The sequence below is a fragment of the Dermacentor albipictus genome, chromosome 1, assembly GCF_038994185.2.
Source record: "Dermacentor albipictus isolate Rhodes 1998 colony chromosome 1, USDA_Dalb.pri_finalv2, whole genome shotgun sequence".
Classification (NCBI taxonomy): domain Eukaryota; kingdom Metazoa; phylum Arthropoda; class Arachnida; order Ixodida; family Ixodidae; genus Dermacentor; species Dermacentor albipictus.
Genome location: NC_091821.1, coordinates 179,871,447 through 179,893,729, shown reverse-complemented (window position 1 = coordinate 179,893,729; position 22,283 = coordinate 179,871,447). Strand labels below are relative to the sequence as shown.

The 22,283-nt window shown below is 47.2% G+C and overlaps 1 protein-coding gene across 1 annotated transcript in view; it reads left to right on the top strand.

The window, feature by feature from the left end:
* Positions 1-17,404: 17,404 nt before the first annotated feature.
* The window catches only part of LOC139052995 (aldehyde dehydrogenase, mitochondrial-like), a 32,912-nt gene continuing 28,033 nt past the window's right edge, over positions 17,405-22,283 (top strand). Inside the window, exon 1 of the mRNA XM_070530137.1 lies at positions 17,405-17,663. Within this exon, the coding sequence (XP_070386238.1) occupies positions 17,625-17,663 (39 nt within the window). The 5' untranslated portion in view covers positions 17,405-17,624. The remainder of the gene's footprint in view (positions 17,664-22,283) is intronic.

The window sequence follows — 22,283 nt, the reverse complement described above, 5'->3', positions numbered from 1 at the left end:
GCGGCTTGCAGTCCCCAAGCTTCGCGCCGAGCAATGTTTGCGAGAACGAGCGCAGCAGAGCGGCGAGACATTAACTAGTTACATCGATGATGTCATGGATCTCTGCAAGCATGTCGATGCGACCATTGCTGGAAGCGACAAGATCAGGCATATTTTAAAGGGGGTTGACGGCGATGCCTTTCAGATGCTGTTGGCAAAGAAACCCAGCAGTGTGTCTGAAGTAGTGACCCTCTGTCAGAGCTACGATGAGTTGCGCAAGCAGTGGCTCGCCACCTACGCGCAGTTCATTGGTAGGCTCTTTCTCTGACTTGACGGTTGCCGCCGATGACTCTTCGCTGATGGTACAGATTAAACAGTTTGTCCGCCAAGAGGTGGCCCGCCAACTTTCATTGGTGCACATAAGAGACGCTCTACTCTTCGTTCACGTACACGCTGCAGGACGTCATCCAGGGTCAAGTGGCTGAGTGCATTCCTCCTGCCTTTCATAACCCTCCTGTTGCTGCGCCAATCAGCTATGCGCAGCTCGTCGCGACGCCGGCAACGCCGAGCCCTGCCGCGTTTCATGCACCAACGCGGACACCACCGCCTCCCGCCCGATTAGTGCCGCAGTATCTTCACGTGCAGAACCCATGGCGCGTACCAGACAAGCGGCCAATTTATTACCCCTGCGGCATTTCTGGCCACGGGGCGCGTTTCTGCCGGCGCCGGATGCCACCTACTGCTCGCTTCTGGCACTGACCGACTTTCAGCTACCCGCCAAGAGAATTTCAACGCCGTGCTTCACCGGATCTGCCTTTCGATTCTATGAGTCCATCGGACGAATCCGCTTTCACCAGTCGTCGACCACCTTCCCCTCGGCGCCGCTTCACTTCGCCCATGAGGCGTCGGCCTAGCATTCGGCCCCAAGAAAACTATACACTGTAAAAATGTTGACACCTTTAAGGGTGTTTGCTTGTCACACGGGTAACACCCCTACCGTTAGGGCCTTACAAACATTTATAGAGGACTGCAATGCAGCTATAACTAGACGTGCGACGACAAAAGACGTAGCTGACAGCCATGGGCGCACAGAAATATCCGACAGGAGAATTTCACAGTGATAGATGTGAAACGTTATTTAATGCACTTTTTATGTCGTCTGCAGCACAGCTGTCATCATCTTTAATTGCACGTCGGCAAACAAGATGCCATCATTGGTTCCCACCAACAGTTTGATCTTACCCGTTGAACGTATTTTTGTAAGGCCTTCACGGTAGGGGTATTACATTTTTACATTGATAGTAACCGCAGTTCAGGAGGCGAGAACTGCGTCTCTTGCGAAATCTTCGAGGCCTCCGATTTCCCCTCGAGGAACTTTATGTTGTTGATTTTTTTTGTTCTCGCCTCTTGTTCTCACGACGTCGTCTTGGGATGGGATTTTTTTCAAGCCATCGTGCCGTCATTAACTGTACCCGCGCTGAGGCTGCTCTCCTTCCTCTTTGTGACACGCCATTTGAAGGGCAGCCGCCTGCCAAACTTCTCGTCACAGAAGACATCGACATATCCCCGTGGTTGTCTGTGATCGTCCCCTTGTCGTGTGACTCTCTGTGTGACGGTAGTGTGGTTTTTATGTCATCTGACCTCTTCGCAGCAGCGTAGCTAGGCCGTCTGGCGCCCGAGGCCCATAGGTCTTCTGTCACTCCCCCCCCCCCCCCCCCCCCCTGGTGTAGTCAGGAAGGCGAGGATATCGAACATTTCCGGTGAGGAGGGGCGGGGGGAGGGCGTGGATGTTTCAGCACCAGCACAGCCGCCTTGGATACCGCGCATGCCTCCTCCCCCCCCCCCCTTCGCTTTCGTTCCCAGAGACCGCGAATGCAGCAGGTATAGACGCTGTTTTACTTTCTGCACCAAATAACCCTGGGTGCTGCACTGATAGCTTGTGATACGCGCATTTGCACATCTGCTGCCAGACTACAAGGTTTGGCGGCCAATACAAATGCGGCTTCGTGGAGAATATGGCTCACAAGTAACAAAAGTATTTTAATAAAGTTTTAATTAGCGATTTCAGATGCAATATTGCATTTGCAAAATTGAAGTCCGACAGTCATATGTTGCCCAACAACAACTTCACAAAAATCGTCGTAGGTACAACGGCGAGCCGTATTTTGGCTGTGTGCTGCCCTGAACCTAAACGAAAATTAAATAACGTGTCAGTGACGCTGATCTCCCAACTATATTAGAAAACGCCACCTGCTTTTTTACTGCGCGAGTGCCAATGCTATGACAATTACGAGTTCTCTTCATTCTGATCCACAAAGCCTTTATTTGCTGCTATTGGCAAACGTGATTATCCAAGCTGCGGTACCACCACAAGGTTGGGAACGGAATAGAGCGCACTTTGCGTCGATTCCTGACGTCACGTGACACGCAGAAAAGAAAGAAAGAAAGAAAGAAAGAAAGAAAGAAAGAAAGAAAGAAAGAAAGAAAGAAAGAAAGAAAGAAAGAAAGAAAGAAAGAAAGAAAGAAAGAAAGCCGCCATAATGCCAGTGCCAGCTAAAGCTTGCGCTACAGTTGGTATGCACTGGCAACGGATAGGATAGAGGGATCGACGTCACTGGTGCACTATTTCATATTTCTTTCGGTACTGCCATACTAGGCTGACCGCAGTGCCAAACTACTGCAGGCTATAGCATTCAAGACGATTTTGTTTAGAGAAGCAGTTTTTGTTGACTTTGGGTAATCAATTCCCGAACTGCAATGTTTCCTCTATAATTCCTAATTAAACAGGTACTTCATGTATCCTATTTTAAGATAGCGCGGACTGACCAGAAGACGGACCCAAGAAACCACATCGCTAGACTATGTTTAGCGATGCATGAGCATGAGCCCACCCCACGAGCGCTCAGCACATGAAACGTTCCGCTAAGGCGGTTAGGTTAGCGTATTTTTTAACCCGCACATTCGTTAACTTATTACGTAAGATGTTGATAAAGCTGCAACCGACAATTCTGCGGTACTACACATCTCATACATTGGGTGCATGACCTCGGGCTACTGGTTACCGGTGCATTTGCCCAGTCAAGCTGGTGGAAAGTGGAGGGTTTTTAGACATATGTGACAACCCCCCCCCCACCCCCCACCCCCAACTGGCACCTGGCACCCACGGGTATCCCCGTTACTACGTCACTGCCTCTTTGTCCGTCCCCAAATGGCTCATCTGCCCTTCGCTGTGCTTGATTTCCGTGCTGGTGCCACTTCCACGTGTGTTTGTAACCCAACGTCGCTCCCACTTCATTTGTTACGCCGCGAGTGCCTCAGTCGTGCTGGGCCGGTGCATTTACTTGTCAACACGCCCGGAGTCCCACCTGCCGCTTACATAGGCACTGTAGACCCTGTGCCTTCGAGTTTTTCACCGCACCCTCTAACTGCATCAATCCACCCTAACCTTACTTCAATGCAGCGTGACGAGCTTCTCCGTGTTCTCCATCAATTCAGCTCTTAACTTCATTGCAACAAAACTTCTTTGGGTCGAGCGACAGCTGCGCGCGCGCCTCCCGCACCATCGTCACTGCAGGCTCTCATGCTCCTCTGCGACAGCGACCTTGGTTTCGGCCACAGAGAGGCGGGTTATTGATGAGCAGGTGACCGACATGCTCACTCAAGGCGTTACTCGACTATCAAGCAGTCCATGAGCATTCCTAATCGTTCTTGTCAAAAAGAAAGATTGTTCCATCCGATCTTGCGTCGATTATCGTCGTTTGGATAATGTCACGCGAAATGATGTCTATCCTTTACCACGCAATGACTATGCACTTGACTGCCTACAAGGGGCCGAATTTTTTTCTTCCTTAGATCTTCGTTCTCGATACTGGCAGATGCCAATAGCCTAGACTGGTTGCTGTAAGACCTCATTCCGACGGCTTGTATGAATTTAATGCCATCTCGTTCGGGCCTTTGCAATGCGCCGGCCACATTTGAACGGATGACGGACGCTATTTTGCGGGTCCTGAAGTGGCAAACATGCCTCTGCTATTTAGCCGACGTTGTCGTGCTTGTGCCCGACTTCCAGACACATCTTCAACGCTTGGAACAAGTTTTGCCCTGCCTTACGCAAACTTACATAAGTGTCTTTTCGGTGCAAAACAATTAACTATATTGGACCATGTTAATTGTTTCCAAGTCATGGCGTACTTCCCGATCTCGCTAAGCTCCAAGCTGTGTCCGATTTTCCTAAGCCAACGACACTTAAAACATTGCGCAGTTTCATATAGCCTGCGCTCACATTTTCGTCGTTTTGTGCGAAATTTCGCTACCATCATTGCACCCCTGACACAGCTATTCGCCGGCACCAATGACCTCTCCACCTGGTCAGAAGTATGTGACGTCGCATTTACCACCTTACGTCGCCTACTTACCTCACCATCAATTTTACACCACTTCGATTCAAATGCTCCTACGGAAATTCACACTGACGCCAGCGGCGTCGGCCTAGGCGCAGTGCTAGCGCGTGCAACGGAAACCTGGCTTTGGCGAGTAAATCGCTGCCTACGCCAGCCGAACTATCCCTAAAGCTGAAGCGAACTATTCTGTGACTGAAAAGGGAATGCTTAGCCACTGTGTGAGCTCTTGTTAAATTTTGGCCTTACCTTTACGATCGACCTTTCGGCATCGTCACAGACCACCATGCGCTTTGCTGGTTGTCCTTCCTTGCAAAAACCCGTCTGGCCACCTCGCGCGATGGGCTCTACGTGTACAGGAATATGACATCAGAGTTGTCTACCGCTCCGGGCGCGAACATTCTGACGCCGACGCTTTATCAAGTTCACCAATTCCAACCGACGTCGACAGCGTTTATCCCCTGACGCCCGATCTGTTACCTTTGCACATCACCGACTTGGCTTCAGAGCAGCAAAAAGAGCCATGCATAGCCGCTCGTCTGAACCTTCTAAAGAATCCTGTTGGACTACTGGTGTCTCGGGCGCTCAGCCGTCAAGCATCACATTTCGCAGTTCGAGATAAACTTTTATACCGCCGAAATTACAACTGCGATGGCCGCAAGTGGCTTCCAGTGGTACCGCGACAATTCCGCAGCGATATCAGCGCTTCATTTCACGCAGACCCGCAGTGTGGCCGTGGCGGTGTGTTCAAGATCTACGCGCGACTTCGACTTCGATTTTAATAGCGGGGCATGTATAATTACGTCGGCAAATACGTCCGCTCGTGCCCCGATAGCCAACGTCGCAAAATGTCTTCTCATCCAGCCGCTCCGTTGCATCCACTTCCATGCCCAGTCCGCCCCTTTGACTGTGTCAGGATCGGTATTGAGTTATATGGTCCTCAACGGCTGCTGGCAACCGTTGAGTCAGAAGCCGCGGTCGATCACCTGACGCGTATTGCGGACACCGCTCCCCTCCTAGTGGCTACAGCGCGCGACGTCGCTTCCTTTATCCTCCATCACCTTGTTCTACGCCATGGTGCTCCTCGTGAACTCTCGAGTGACCGAAGGCGCGTGTTTCTTTCTGAAGTAGTGAAGTCTCTCCTTCGTCAATGCAACATTGTACATCGCAGCACCACGGCCTATCACCCCCAGACCAATGGGCTCATGGAACGATTCAACCGTATTCTCGGCGGCATGCTGTCCATGTATGTCGTCTCGGATCATTCCAATTGGGACCTTGTTTTGCCGTTCGTAACATACGCCTACAAAACCGCCAAAGAAGCCTCAACCTAGTTCACTCCGTTTTTCCTTTTGTATGGCTGTGAACATTTCTGCACCATCGACACAATTTTCCCATATAGTCCAGGTGCTTCAGAGTGCACTCCTGCTTCCACTACCGCTAAGCATGCCAGAGCTTGTCAGCCGCTCGCCCGCTCTCTCACTATACCGCAGACCAATCCCGCCAAAATATTCGACGTGACGACGACCGACCTGCTCCTACCTTCCAAACTGAATTCCTTGTACGGCTATGGGTCCTACCTAGGAGTCCTGGCCTCTTTTCCAAACTACTGCCAGAATTTGATGGTGCTTATCGCGTCATTGCCCAAACTCTAGCCGCCCTACCCAAACTTCGCCCGTCAACTACATCGTCGAGCCACTGACGTCCCCAAGTGACCACCGTCGCCGGGGGAGTAAAATTGTTCATGTAGACAGGTTCAAGCCTTATTATGAGCCCATCGTTTCGTCGTCGCCGTAGGTCGCCAGGATGGCCCCTTTTTCAACCGGGAGGCGACTGTAACGAAGAAGAATGGCACTGGAAAGTCCCGTCGCCATCTCCTGCCTCGGAGCCAGAAGATCCGCACGTTAGAAAGCGCTGTCGCCATCGCGTGTCGCGCAGCCAGTTCGCCGATCTAGCTGAGCTATACCGTTGCTGCCGCTTGACGAGTACAATAAATCTCATCACAATATATATGGTGGGCAGCGTGGTAGCCGAGCGATGCAGCCGCGGCTAAGCGCTTTAGCCCTTCTTGGGCAGGGGGCTTAGCCGCGGCTGCATCGCTCGGCTACTACGCTGCCCACGATATATAATGTGATGAGATTTATTGGACTCGTCAAGCGGCAGCAACTTTAGCCCTTCTTGGGCAGGTTTCTTTCTCCTTTTATTCCCTTCACCCCTTTCCCCAGCAAAGGGTAGCCAGCCGGTACTTACACTGGCTAACCTCCCTGTCTTTCCTCCCCTATGTCTCCCCCCCCCCCCCTTGGACAGGTGTTTGCGGCGTGCTTCGTCCAAGTTGACTGCGGCGTCAAAGCGTACCAGGGCCACCCGGACCTCTTTGTTTCTGCTGTGCGGCTGCCAGTCGACAAAGTGTTCCTAATGTATGATAAGCTTGCTGTCAACAGGGACACATACGTGTGAGACGAAATCTGAAACGAAAGATGTAAGCTTATAGACTCTGATCAAAGCCAACCGAATACTGGGACTGCCTTGCCTTCTGTCGCCGGCAAAACTCTGGCAGGAGCGCAAAGGAACAAAGGAAATGTCGCAGCAACGTGACCGGCACTGAGCTCCCAATCGTTAAGGCTACTCTCCTTGAATGCCCAAAGTATGTCAAGAAAGCAACAGATCTTGAGACGTTACTTCTCGATCTTGATCCACATGTTACGTTATTAACGGAGACATGGTTGCATACTGATGTTCTGAGCAATGAGGTTGTGCCGCCGTCATATGAGCTGCGCAGATGTGATCGCCCATCCCGTGGTGGGGGCGTTGCAATAGCCATTAAAGGAAATTTGAAATCTACTGTTCTTCCGTGTATACCCAATCATGAAAACATATTTTGCAAGCTGACATTTTATGGCAACGTTATTGTATTCGTAGTAGTTTATCGGCCACCAAATGCCGATCTTGTATTTCTTGAAGAGTTGTGTGATTACTTCCAGCGCTTTCGGTGTGATAATGCTAAAGTGATTGTGGGTTGGACTTCAACCTGTCTGACATTGACTGGCTAAGCTGGAAAGCCGCGGGTACCTAGACACTGCCAGCTTCTTTTGGATATTGCTTTTTCTTGTAACATGTCTCAAGTTGTTGCCGTTCCAACTAGGATTACTGCTATGACAATCCATATTCTGGATCTGCTCTTTGTAAGCTTTCCGATAAGCTGCAAGAACGTTGATATTCTGAATGAAATATCTTACCACAAGGCTATTTTTGCTACATGAGCTCTTACAAAACACTGATAAATTTACAGAGCCTAAAATCTGTAAATATTTTAACAATGCTGATGATGTTAGCATATTATACTACCTAGAAATGAATTACGAAGGCTTCAGCGTTGAGGTAGAGGTTAATACGCTTTGGTCTAGCATTGAGAAAGTATGTGTAGAATGTTTAATTAGATTCGTTCCCGATAAAATAAAGAAAATGAAACGTAACCCTTGGGTCACGAGAGAAGTCATCCAAACGATCGAAGCGAAAATTAAAACGGTTGCGACGTCCAACTGCATGTGCTGAAACAAGGTTGACCATGTTAAGAAATGAACTGTGGTGCAAAATTAAGAAGCCTAAGGACAGCATTTTTGCTGTTACTTTCGTCAATTTTTTAGAGAATCTCGTGGCAAGTTTTGGAGGTTTTTGACAGGAGCACAATCACGGTCTATTTCACTATATGTTGAAGGCACACTCATCAGTAATTCGAAGGCTGTTGCAAATCTATTGAACGAGTATCTTCAGTCAGTGTATGCATCTAAAGACACGCATGACGTCATCCGATCTGCAGTAGTTGGTTCGTCAATGACGGATCTTACTATCACCCAGTAGGGCATTCTAAAATTAGTCCTAAATTTGTACGAAAACAGGGCAATTGACCCTGACAATATTCCTACTGCCTTTTTGCGGCGTTACGCGGAATGGGTTTCGCAGTATTTGAGTGTTATATTCAATGCATCGTTATTGCAGTTTGTCGTTTCAGTTGACTGGAGAATTTCTTGAATCGTGCCTATACCAAAGTCTAATAAAAATTTAAACGTTCCAAACTACCACCGCATTTCATTGACCTCAATCTGCTGCAAAATGTTGGAGCACGTGATCGGCCAGCATCTTAAACTATACCTAGAGGACAACTGCTTGCTGTCTGAAGCTCAAGATGGTTTTAGGGAAGGCATCTCAACTGTCAACCAGCTCAGCACATATCATGATTTTGCAGTAGCAATTAATGACACGGAGCAGATAAATGCAATATTTTAGACTTTACCAAGGCCTTTGATAAAGTGCCTCGCTATAAACTTGCTTCAAGGCTTCGCACAAAAGGAATAAATGTTAAACTTGCAGATTCCATTAGAGCCTACCTTCAGCGCCGTGTTCGGTACGTTGAAAGTAACAATGGTTTTTCTGAGACGCTTCTCCAGGTGTACCCCAGAGGTGAGTCTTGGGGCCGACTTCGTTCTTGATTTATGTCAATGACATTGCAAGTGACGTTGAGTCTGACGTGAAGCTGAAACTTTTGGCTGATGATTGTGTATTGTATGCAGTTGTCAAATCAGAAAGGAAAGGAATAAGGCTCACAAATAACCTTAGTTGTGTCCTCAACTGATGTGAAGAGTGTGGAATGACTCTAACTAAGCACTAACAAGTATACTGCGTGATGAAGATAAGTAACCGTCAGTCAGTCTTACAATTTCTTTATTCTATTGACTGTACTGTGTTCAACAATGTTTCTGCCTGTAAATATCTCAGTGTAACGCTAACAGAACATATGAGCTGGAAGGTCCACATTTAGAAAAATTTGTACTAGCGCCCTTCGTACGTTATGGGGCTTTCGCCATAAACTTCAATGAGCAACGCAACAGGTGAAGCATGCAGCTAGCTTATACCCCATTAGTCAGACCTCGCCTCACATATGTTTCAGCTCTGTGGGATCCACACACGAAATAAAATATTGCGAAATTAGAGCGAGTACAACGAATTACAGCCAGGTTCATATGTAATCGCTACCGGCGAACTGATAGCGTGTCGGAGATGTTAAGTTCTCTTGAATCACTCCAGACGAGGCGAATAAAACAGAGAGTAAAGTTACTGCACCTAATATATAATGATAAACTCATAATCAATAAATCCCGATATCTGTGTGCAGTTTCTCACGCGAACACTCGCCAGAACCACATAAAAATGATCGAGGATTTACGTGCATCGAACGATACATGCAAATATTTATTTTTTCCTAGGGCAATTAAACAACGGAGCGCATTAGCGCAAAACGTTGTTGACAGTGCAAATGTCGATACATTCATGAAAATGTTAGAGCGTGTTAGAGGAGATGTTGGCTGTATATTTTAATTTTTTTTTCTCTGCCTCTGTTTTCTCGAGCCTCACACGTGCATATATTTTCGGTATGCTCACCCCTGATATATATAAAGAGAAATTCTTCAGGCTACCTTTCAAACGTAAAGAACTTGCGCGTTGCTACAATGTAAATGGAACACGTTTTTAATTTCAACAGTTCCGACCGGTGGACCAATCTTCATCAGGGTTTACAAGAAAATGGCAGTTCGGCACGGATAGTGAAGACAGCAGACCGGGTGCCCGGCCGTTCTCAGATACATCAAACAGAAAGCGACAGTTGTGACAGTGATTGACTTTTTCTCGGCACTTTGGCAGATTTACAGCTGCCTTATTGGCAACGATGCAGGGCAAAAGGAAGGCGGAGTCCCATGTATGTACGGCAAGGGGGTCAGTGAAAAAAAAAGAAAAAGAAAAAATATGAAAAAGAGGAAAAGGAAGAAAACGGGAGGAGCTTTCATACCGAGAAACTCTGGCCCTGGCCGTTTCTACTTGCTACCCAAAATTCACAAAATAAGTAGTCATTCTGAGTCACCTATTGCCGCTTCTGGGAATCCGCACGAGCTGACGTGGTGTCAGCCGTCCGTTAAACGTTCGAACACTGCACCACACGGAAGCCCCTTAACTCGGCTCCCTATAACTAAGCCCAGGGGCGTACTTGGTTTGCGAACCCTGCGTATATATTCTTTTTAGAATTTTTTTTTCTTTTCCGCGCCTCAGCTGGACCACAAGGTTGCCGGAACGGGCCGTGCCTTGTATATGTGTATTGTGACACTGTGTTACTTTCCCCACGTTGCCGTTCCTTCTGTCTTCCTTCCCGGCCCCTTCTCTATTGTGGCCCCCGCCGCCCTATTCAATGTGCGCTCGCTGCCGCTGCAACGGCGGCGCGCAATGGTGCTGCGCAGCGACCGTTTTCTCCCTCCTTGCCTCTCCGCCCCCTTCCGTTCTCCGACTTATGTCTCCCTCCTCCCGTTTCCTTTCTTTTTCTCTTTTTCATATTTTTTTCTTTTTCTTTTTTTTTTCTCGCTGACCCCCTTGCCGTACATACATGGTACTCCGCCTTCCTTTTGCACTGCATCGTTGCGAATAAGGCAGCTGTAAATCTGCCAAAGAGCCGAGAAAAAGTCAACCACTGTCACAATTGTCGCTTTCTGTTTGATGTATCTGAGAACGGCCGGGCACGCGGTCTGCTGTCTTCACTATCAGTGCCGAACTACCATTTTCTTGTAAACCCTGATGAAGATCGGTCCACCGATCGGAACTGTTGAAATTAAATACTTGTTCCGTTTACGTTGTAGCACCACTCAAGTTCTTTACGTTTGAAAGGTAGCCTGAAGAATTTCTCTTCACACACACACACACACACACACACACACACACACACACACACACACACATATATATATATATATATATATATATATATATATATATATATATATATATATATATATTGCGAATTACTATTGAATTAAGAGAAACAGCCTGGAAATGCAGCTATAAGTTAATTTTATGTTTACCAGCCATATACGCGATTGTCAACCACACATATAGAACCAGGGGGGGGGGCAGAAAATTATTTCAATTTGAACAGACTCCCTGAAATTATGTAAAATCTCAAGATGATACAGTGACAAAATGCAATGAGTGCCTGACTGACGTCCCTGACCGCGCGCAGTAGCAGGATGCAGTACAGCGCTTACGAAAATGTACATTTTCCGCAATTTTATGATTTTAACAAATAATGCTACTTGGTCTATATGTCTACAGCACAATTTATTGCTAGTTAAGGCAATGGTATTGTCGAGGTTATACACAAAACAGCACAGTCAAGATAAAAGACTTGCCATTTTCAAAAGAATAAAAAAGCGCCAGGAGATGTTTGCAACATTGCATAATTATAAATTCATTTCCAGCGAAGCTGTTCCCTTCGAGTAGTCGAAATAGGATTTCCAGTTTCCCGTAATTATGCTATAAAAATGTTGCCATATATTACAGTCCCGTTTGAGACCTTGCCCGCATGTAATGCTTTCGAGCACCTATTGTTAGGAATTCTTAAAATCCACTAATTTATCAACACATTTTACTTCGACCGAACGTTACCCATAGCGCCTCCTTCCCCCTCCCCTCTCCGTCCTATTTTTGCTAGGCTTGATCTCGGTTTAGTTTCCAGTTCTGCCAGAGAAGCTAGATAAATTCTATTTTGTACAATGAAAAAGCTCTGGATCGCTTGCATGAGTAATTTACTACAAATGTCGTAATTTGCCTTCTCACTTTGAACTTCGCCTACACCTTGCTCATAACGCGCCCCTTATTTTCACCAAATATAACCTAGGTGCCGTGATTAGCTCATTGAGAAGCTCAGAGAAACCAACTAAGAACGTCTTATGACGCATGAAAAAAAAGTAAAGAAAAGGAAACGAGGCTTTAGTAATTATTTGCTACGTTTCTAATTGGACCACGAAATTAAAAAAAATTTCAGACACGGCACTTCCGTACCATAACTACCCCTCCCATTTCCACGAAATACTAACCTGTTATACGCTCTAACAAAAGTTTACACCCTTTGAGTCGTATCTTGCCACACAACAATAAACGTCATCTGTCTTGTTCGAATTTCCTTTCTTTAAAGCTGGGAGCCCGGTAATTCCCAATAGCGAACGGCATGCGCGTTATCAGCATGACATAGCATTGCCGACACGAAAGTAGTGGGCGCGGCGTTTTCAAGAAAGGAAACGCAAGCAAGGCAGATGACGATTATTGTTGTGGCAGATATACACTCCAAAGGGTGTACACTAGCTGATACAGCCCAAGGGATGTATCAGCTACACTCTACAGTCTTAAAACGGTTGCATCCTTTGGGGTGTATATTTGTCCCACAACAATAATCGTCATCTGCCTTGCTTGCGTTTCCTTTCCTGAAAACTCGGCGCTCGCTACTTTCCTGTCGAGAATGCTGCGTCACACTGATAAGGCGCATGCCGTTCGTGACTGGAAAGTACCGGGCTCGCAGCGTTAAAGAAAGGAAACGCGGGCAGCACGGATGACGATTATCGTTGTGGGACAAGATACGCCCCAAAGGGTGTAAATTTTTCTACGAGTGTAACAAAAGTTTACACCCTTTGAGTCGTATCTTGCCACACAACAATAAACGTCATCTGTCTTGTTCGAATTTCCTTTCTTTAAAGCTGGGAGCCCGGTAATTCCCAATAGCGAACGGCATGCGCGTTATCAGCATGACATAGCATTGCCGACACGAAAGTAGTGGGCGCGGCGTTTTCAAGAAAGGAAACGCAAGCAAGGCAGATGACGATTATTGTTGTGGCAGATATACACTCCAAAGGGTGTACACTAGCTGATACAGCCCAAGGGATGTATCAGCTACACTCTACAGTCTTAAAACGGTTGCACCCTTTGGGGTGTATATTTGTCCCACAACAATAATCGTCATCTGCCTTGCTTGCGTTTCCTTTCCTGAAAACTCGGCGCTCGCTACTTTCCTGTCGAGAATGCTGCGTCACACTGATAAGGCGCATGCCGTTCGTGACTGGAAAGTACCGGGCTCGCAGCGTTAAAGAAAGGAAACGCGGGCAGCACGGATGACGATTATTGTTGTGGGACAAGATACGCCCCAAAGGGTGTAAATTTTTCTAAGAGTGTAACAAAAGTTTACACCCTTTGAGTCGTATCTTGCCACACAACAATAAACGTCATCTGTCTTGTTCGAATTTCCTTTCTTTAAAGCTGGGAGCCCGGTACTTCCCAGTAGCGAACGGCATGCGCGTTATCAGCATGACATAGCATTGCCGACACGAAAGTAGTGGGCGCGGCGTTTTCGAGAACGGAAACGTAAGCAAGGCAGATGACGATTATTGTTGTGGCAGATATACACTCCAAAGGGTGTAAACTAGCTGATACACCCCAAAGGATGTATCAGCTACACTCTATAGAGTGTAGCTGATACATTGCTAGCGTTTACTTTCTTGAAAACGCTGCATTCGCGTCACTTTCCTGTCGAGAATGCTCTGTCATGCTGATAACGCGCATGCCGTTCGTGACTTTGAAGTATAGCGGGCTCGCAGCGTTAAAGAAAGGAAATGCGGGCAAGACAGATGACGATTATTGTTGTGCGGCAAATATACGCCCCGAAGGGTCCAACTGTTCTTTAGAGTGTAGTTATGCCAGGGCAACGGGCTACTCATACCCCGTTCGTTAGACACACTCATAACGCTCTATATAGCGCTTGCATACGTAATTTATTACCACAGCTGCCCACCCACTTTGAACTTTACCTACACATCGCCCACAACCTTGTCGTTACTGTCACCAACCATAAAGAAGGCCTTGTTTAGTTCACTGAGGACACCAGGTGAACCCAATGTACGTCTCACGCAAAAAACACCCCGCGAAAAAGGAGGGTTCAATAATTATTCGTAACGCATCTAAATAAGCCATAAGCGTTAAAACACATTGCACTTAAGCTGCGCCTATTCTCTCTAAGTATAAAGTTTGTGAAGTGTAAAGTTCTTTTGGGAATTTGGGAAACATTGCTGATAACGGCAGCTGGATACTCTAGAATGCTTGCTTTAGTTTTCTTTTTTTCTTTTCTTTCTTTCTTTCTTTTTCTTTTGTTTTTGCAAGAGCTGTATTTCATCAACACGCATTTAATATCGCGCACAAACATAGCATAGCGTTCCCTCTATTTTCGCAAAATTTGACCTTGTTTGTAGTTGTAATAATGCCAAGGCAGTGGTATAGGTTTTACGCCGCTCGTGAAACACACTATAATAAAGCTTCAGACCACTTGCATACATAATCTATTGTAAAAAAAAGCGATTTAACCCACCTATATGTTTGGAATGTTGCCTACGCACAACACTACCATGCCCATAATTTTCCCCAAATATGAACGAGGCGCCTTGTTTAGTTCACTGATGACACCGGCGAAACAAGTTGCGACCCTCGTATGACGAACAAAAATGGAGGGGGGGGGGGAGGGTGAACGATGGTTCAGTCCTTATTTAAAACGTTCCAATTAAAACAAGTACGTGAAAGTTTCGCAGCGGATTACGCGAAAATTCTCCCTATTTTCACGGAATTTAAAGTTTGCACCTCTTGCAGTTGTATTAGCAGTCGGGGAAACCTTTTGAATGACGGCATTATAACACCTTGGAACGCTTGAATAGGTGACTCTCTGCAGAGAATGCAATGAACCCGCACAGATTAAACATTTGTCGCCCGTCACTGAAAGCACGATTCCTACTTCAACGAAATATAAATATCGTGCCTCGCATAATTCACCGACGAAACCGGGAAAATCAACAAAATTCATTGTAAACCCCATAGAAGTTGCGAGAACGCAGGAATTTAGTAAATGTTTTCAAAGCACAAAGTAATCTGCACAGATCAAACTTTCAGTATATATCACCGAAAAAGTGGCCCCAATTTCTTCAAAATATGACTTCTCAACTTTTTTTGCTCCTGCCAGGGAACACGTGTTAGTGTAACATTTGTGTTGAAACAGCCTAAAAATGAAATGGGCAGACAAAGCTAGAAATGATACAAACCGTTAGAAAAAATTCAAGGCAGTATTGTAATGGGCTCTGCACATCTGACAATGTCGTTTACTTCTTAACGTATGAAGCACAAAAACACCGACACCGCTCTCCGGCGAGGCACGAAAGACAATCTTCGCGGCCCAAACAGGGGATACGTAATAAAGGAAAGCGTTACTTACGGGGCTAATGCGTTCATAAATAAAATTTACCCTCATATGTAGCTATATATGGAGGATTTTTCAGGACGCAGTCGAAAGCGCGCGCTTTTTAACTTGACTCCCCCCCCCCCCCCCCCGGTAATTACGCGAGCAGGAGCATCCAGGCAGCCTACGATAGAGAGCGCGCTAGAACGCCATAAAGGCCCACTCGCCAAATTAGCCACTGCGTGGCGAAATGGAATGTCCAGCACGGGTAAGGAGAATAGCTCCGCGGCAGTGAGCGACTGTTTTGCAAGCTTGTCGCCGGCTATAGACCCTTTTTGTCCACGCTGTGGCAGCAGTGCATTCATGACCCCAGAAAACTTCCGGTCATGCACAGTGGCGTAGCAACAGGGGGGGCCGGGGGGCCGCGGGCCCCGGGTGCAAGGGGCCAGTGAGGGGGGGGGGGGGGGGGGGAGTGTGTCATATACGTCTGAGACACCCCTCTTTCCGCCGGCTACACACAGCGGGGGGGGGGGGGTGACAGAAGGCCTAAGGGCCCCGGGTGCCACGCGACCTAGCTACGCCACTGGTCATGCATTTCTGACAGTCAAATTAGCCGAGAAAACGGAAGTATTTTTGTCGCATAGTTTGCGCTGTAGGCACATATTCTTCGTGTGTTCAGATATAAAGAAAGTGCGCCATGCGCCGATTTCACGTATGGGCTTTTCTCGATGTTGTTGCGCTGAACAATAAAATTCACTTGTCGAACATTCCAACTTTACCGCAAAACTGTCGCCAGCTGGAGGGTTCTGTAAATTTATAGGCTATTGTAACTTGTGCTGTTCCAGAGGGCTTAACGGGAAGTCTTCTGGGAAGCCTGTTTGTAAGCATAAAAAGGATCAATATAGCTACAGCGCAGCAATAGCAATGAGTCATAAGAACACATTTCTTAGGACAGACTAAAATAGAATAGTTCCTTTATTTCTAGCATTGCAAGGACGTTGAGGATACCAGAGGTAAGCTAAAAGCATGTAGCTTGAGGAAAATCAGAGGCTAAGTTAGAAGACATTTGGCAGGGTAGGTCGGGAACACACACATCGCGGAGGAGTCCGGTTATTGCATATTCGACAAAATGTCGCAAATGTTTAGAGTACATATGCATCTAGAAATTAAGTGCAAAAGGAAATTTAGAATGCACATGCAAAATGATATTTGTACAGGCCATATGAAACCGCTTCGCGATGAAACTTTTTTTTTTCGTTTTTAGCGAATGGAACAATAACGCGAATTACCGTATACCGTTACAGTACACAACTGTTTCACATAAGTGAATCGGACGGAGGTCTGTTATGTCAGTGTGAGCGTTTTATTTGACGTAAGCCCTCACTTTTATTCTTTTATTTTACTCGCCTGTTTAATTCCTTCATCACTCTTTTCGCCCCAGATATAGGAACATATCTAAAGCTAATATCTGTGGGATAAGCCTGAAAGAAGTTTAGGAATGTGCGTCACCTCGATCGATATACGTCTGTCACGTCTGCTCGGTGCGACAGCTTAAGCTGCTCATCACAACGAAATGTTGCTGTCCGAATGATGGCCGCTTTGCGCGCCTTCGTTGCGACGGAAACGACCGAGGGCTGGGCACTTAAGACCGTTAAAACTGTGTACCGCCGCAAGGGCAGCCGAAGGGATGTTTGACGATTTCCTCTCGTCGAAGGACACGTGAATCGTCAAGCATTTATGTCTGTCTGTCTCTCTCTCCCTCTCTCTCTATTTTTTTCTTTCCTTTTTTTTTGCATGCTTCTTTTCTGCCGGTCCCGCGCCGCGCGACTGCTGTACAGCCGCAGCTGTCGTCGCGCCTGGCTCGCGCCGTTGGCCGCGCCGTGAGATCACGTGACAAGAATTGCCCAACGGGGTTGCGAAGCCACCGCTAGCCGTCGTATATCAGGCCGTCATCCACGCGCATCCGCGCGCCGGAGCTGTTGTTGGAGCAGTGTACTCGGAGCGTTCAGCGTGGTCGGGTAGGCCGAACCAGGGTTCAATTTCGAGAGAGACTTGCACCCTTACACCTGCTGCCGCAGCGCCTGTCGGCGAAGTCACAAGCGCTGCACTAACTTTCTAGTGATTACCGAGGTTACCATTTGCTTATTGCCACTTCGCAGTTCCCGCGAGAGATGTCACCCAACAGGAACCCGCCAATCAAGTATACGCAGGTGAGCGCGTTTCGCGCGATTTCTTTCAAGCGCTTCTCTCATGCGATCGAAACGGAATGTTTAGGAGCACATCTCACATGCGACGTGAAAAGATGGGAGACGATTGGGAATTAGCAGATTAGGAGCTTCCTTTGTGCCCGTGGTTGCGCGCGCACTGTTTCAAAGCTTTGCTGCGCTGGTGTTTACGTTTGACAGATGTCGGGCGAGGGGTGGGAGGATCGCCTGACAAGTTAGAGATAAGTCGCATAACACTGCAGACTGGCGAGGTGTGAATCTCCGCTACACACCAAAAAAAATAAGAGACAAGCGGTCGCTTGGCGACAGCTGTAAACAAAAACGTTTCTCATCCCGGTGATCTTGAATCTCATTTATCCCAGAGCTTTATTCGTCAAACCAATACAATTTTTATGAGACCAGGACAACCCTGGAACACATGTTATGGGAGTGCGAACAAGGGGGTGTTCCAGACGGGGACGCAGCCTCGAACCGAACTCGCTGGTAGACTACGCTGCTCAGCTCCGCCCTCGAAGACCAACTTTGGGCCGTCCAGCGGGCAGAGGAAGCCGCCGGAGCTCAAGGGCTCGTGGCCGACGCCTATAGGCGGGGATGTTCGTCCAATTCCCGAATAACTCGCCGGACCTTTGAATAAAGTTATTCTTCTTCGACATACCTGAACAAATGTTACGTGTAGCGTTCATTTGATTGAGAATTATACATGAACAATAATCGTAGTTTGCATGCGGACATATAGCTGGGAAAGCTATGTTTTGCGTCCGCATATTGGCCGCGACCAAACGCAGTGCAGATGTGCATTTTGAGAGGCTGCATGCGTGTGTGCCTAATTTTCTTTTTCCTGAACGAGCAAAGCACTACGTAAAATGCATGAAGAAGAGTGGACAGAGAGACAGTACAGACAAATAGTTGTGCATTTTGAGAGACTGCATGCGTGTGTGCCCAATTTTCTTTTTCCTTAACGAGCAAAGCACTACGTAAAATGCATGAAGAGGAGTGGACAGAGAGACAGTACAGACTGTACAGTTCGTACAGACTGTACAGTTCGTACAGACTACTAACTGTTCACGTATTTTGCGCAGCAATACGTACGTTACTTGTTCAGTATGAACCTACTATAGTCCGCTACGAACTATTACTTTTTCCTGCATGTATCGATCGGTGTTTAACTGTGTTGCTACCCTCAACCGTACAACGTATACATTGAAGGGAATTAAACAGCGGACAAAGCTTATTTGTTAATTACGATTGAGGACCATTTCAACATATCATTATATATATATATATATATATATATATATATATATATATATATATATATATATATATATATATATATATATATATACGCAGGAAAGAGACGACGAACTTTTTGGAAGACTTCTTTTACTTAACGTTTTCGGCTGGTGGACCAGCCTTCGTCAGAGTACAGTGCTTCTTTTACTTAACGTTTTCGGCTGGTGGACCAGCCTTCGTCAGAGTACAGTGACTGTACTCTGACGAAGGCTGGTCCACCAGCCGAAAACGTGAAGTAAAAGAAGTCTTCCAAAAAGTTCGTCGTCTCTTTCCTGCGTATGCTACGTCGGGTCCTGCGTGCTGAACTTTGAAGAAAACCCCTATATATATATATATAAAGCTTAAGTAACTCAGCCGAATGCATGCTCGTCTGTAACTAGTTACAAGTATATCAAATGAGAGGTGGAAATATGAAGCACTTATTGATAGTGTGGATTATTGTACAAAAGGATGCAATTTAGTATACATTTCAAATTAATTATGTACTTTGATATACAATATATGCTCTGATTGCGCGAAAGTGGTATCAGTGCAATATGAAATCTCAATGAAAGAGCCTATAGCATGGAGGGAGGAAAAACTAAGGAGAGGTCCTGACGTCACTCTGTGTGAAACTCGGTGACGCCCTAAGCTGGTATTTTCTGCTGCCATCTTGTCGGGGCAGATTCTCCTCTCGTTTCATTTCTCGCCTTCGGCGCGCAATCACGCCGGGCTGCGCGGAACTGCGCGCGCCGTAGTGATGCAACCAACGGATCCAGTCGCAGTGTATACCGTCGCGATACCGTTGTCCGTCATTTCGTCTTAGTACTGCGCTGCAGCGTTGAAAGGAGCTATAATGAACTCCGCTACTTTGAGATGGGCCCCCGCTACATTTGCCGGCTTTTCTGAAAATAAATCTGTATATTCTCACTGTACTGCAAGAATGCACAGGCGATGACCGGCAGCACACTTTACGCACATCACGACCTATGGCTAGCCCATCTGCAGTTTATGAAGACAAACACGTTGGTCGTGGCTTTATTGGAATCTGATTTTTGCAAAGGGAAGCGCAGAATTAAGCATTGCGGAAAAAGCAGACGTGGACAGGAACGTTTCCGCAACACTTCTGCGCTCCCCTTTGCAAAAATCATGTCAAACCAACTAGCCCAACAGCTTACTATTCTAAAGTTTATAGGAATCGTTTTGCTTTATTGAACAAGTTTCGGGCGGCCGCGCGCCGACAAAGAGGCCAGCAGTGAAGAACGTCACGCGTTTAAAATGCACTGACTGCGGCATGAGGTATATCTTTTCACGGTAAGTGAAGCTTCAGGGAAACAAAGTTGTGGAATACTCCGAAAGGTACCGAACAGTAAGCGCGTATACCTGCGGCGGCCGCGTTTTTACAATTGCTGGTAGGTACAGCGGGGCGTGGCGTTTCTCACGGCGCTCGACGTTTCTGCGCAGGCGCGAGTAGGAGCGGGTGCGAGAGAGAAAATATGTGGGCTACTGGGGGCCTTTTGCTCCAACAGATGAGGTTTCTTAACAAGTGTTGTATGCGTTTGTCCCCTAGGCATGCACGAGGCGTTCATTTGAGGGATCGCCAGCCGTTTATGCGCAGGCGCGAGTAAGAGCGGACGCGAGAGAGAAAATCTGGGAGCTTTTGCTCTTTGCATATATGACTTTGCCTAGGCACTACGGAGGAGGTTTCTTCTGTGGTTTCTTAGCGCGTGTTGTAGGCGTTTGTCCTTACCAAAGCATTTTGAAACACTGTCGATAACAAAGTACGAAGCGACGCCTGCTAAGGCGTCTGTGAGTGAGCCCAGTGAGCGCGCGCTGTCGCACGTCTTTGTGGATGCAAACCGCCATTACTCGCGAGGCGCGGCAGGCGCCGGGCGCGCGGATGCGAGCTTGCAAGTGTACGTGAGGTCTCGGCTTTAGGCGTTCCGGCATTGCGTAGTGGGGTCGAGTTGGTTTACGCTCGGACGCTGGCGGCCGGCGCTGTGAAATAGGTGAAGCAGCGGGCACTGACGCCCGATTTTGCATCCGCTGTGTCGCACATACTGTCTCGCACCTGAGGCGCTCGTGCTAAGTCAGTCGTGGCGGATCATAGCTTTCTCGCGCCTTACGGCGATGGACCTTGTAAATAACATCACAAATGTTTCTGTGGGAGCAGTAGCGACCGTAGTAGAGCCCGGGCCGCATATATTGAAATAAGTCGCGGGGCGCGGTAGTGCTGAACTTAGCGTCACAAGTTGGCGGCTGTACGCAATTAAATTTATTCAATCGTGTTTTCTACTAAGTGTAACAACGTGTCATTATTTGGCAGTACTGGCGGCGCCTACAGGACACCAAAGCGGCAACGGGGACACAAAAGCTAGAACCCGAACTGGTCCACGGGTTGGAGCTCGCCGAGGCCTGAGCGTGCCAGGGGTGTAGATCGGCTGTACGCCAATTTTAACGAGACAGCGTTAAGCAGCTCGTGTCGCAGAAAAGCCGGTGTCAGCGGCGTTGGCCGTGAGCGAAAAATCCCGGAAGGCAATTCATAAATAAAAACAACTTGCAAGATAGGCTGGGTGGGAATCGAACCAGGCTCTCCGGAGTGCGAGACGGAGACGCTACCACTCAGCCATGCGTTTTTTTTTTCTTTAGTGCCATTCAGCGATGAGTTGGATGGTTCAAAGCGAGACATAAGCGCCTCAAGTGAATGCGGTGTTGCTTTAGAAATGTGCCGTAGAAAGTTATACTGCGGTGTATATCTGTAATTATGAGCATGTAAATTACAGAAGTCGCAGTTAAATGCGTAGCGAAGTACGTTTCCGCTACATTTCTTCTGCGCTTGCCGCACACGCACAGCCATCTTGCGGCAAACACAGCCCTCCTCGCAATGTACTACCCATAGAGTTTCTCACTACATTACCTAGAGGGAAATCTGGCGCTGCTGCGCTGTGGTATGCATGGGAATGCCGGTATATTGTGGATTCGGATTGGCATCGTTCTCGTAGAGACAGGACACCTTGAAGACGCGCTTGGCAAGTACCGTTCCGTCTGTCACAATGATTCATTTTCTACTAGAACAGCACGCGAAAAGCTGTTTTAACTTTATTATTACGCGAAAACATGTTTTGTTTAACTATGAGAACTTGTTATTGTGTGTACGACTACATGTTACGTAAAAAGTATCAGTGGGCCACTAAAGTTGGAGGACAGACGACAAGGTTCGCGCTCGCTTTGAAACAGTTGGTCGTCTGTTCTTGCTTTTCTTCGCTTGGTCATGCATCGTGGGTGAGTAAAGATGTAATATGCGTAAATGGAAACATTTTATGAAGATTTTAC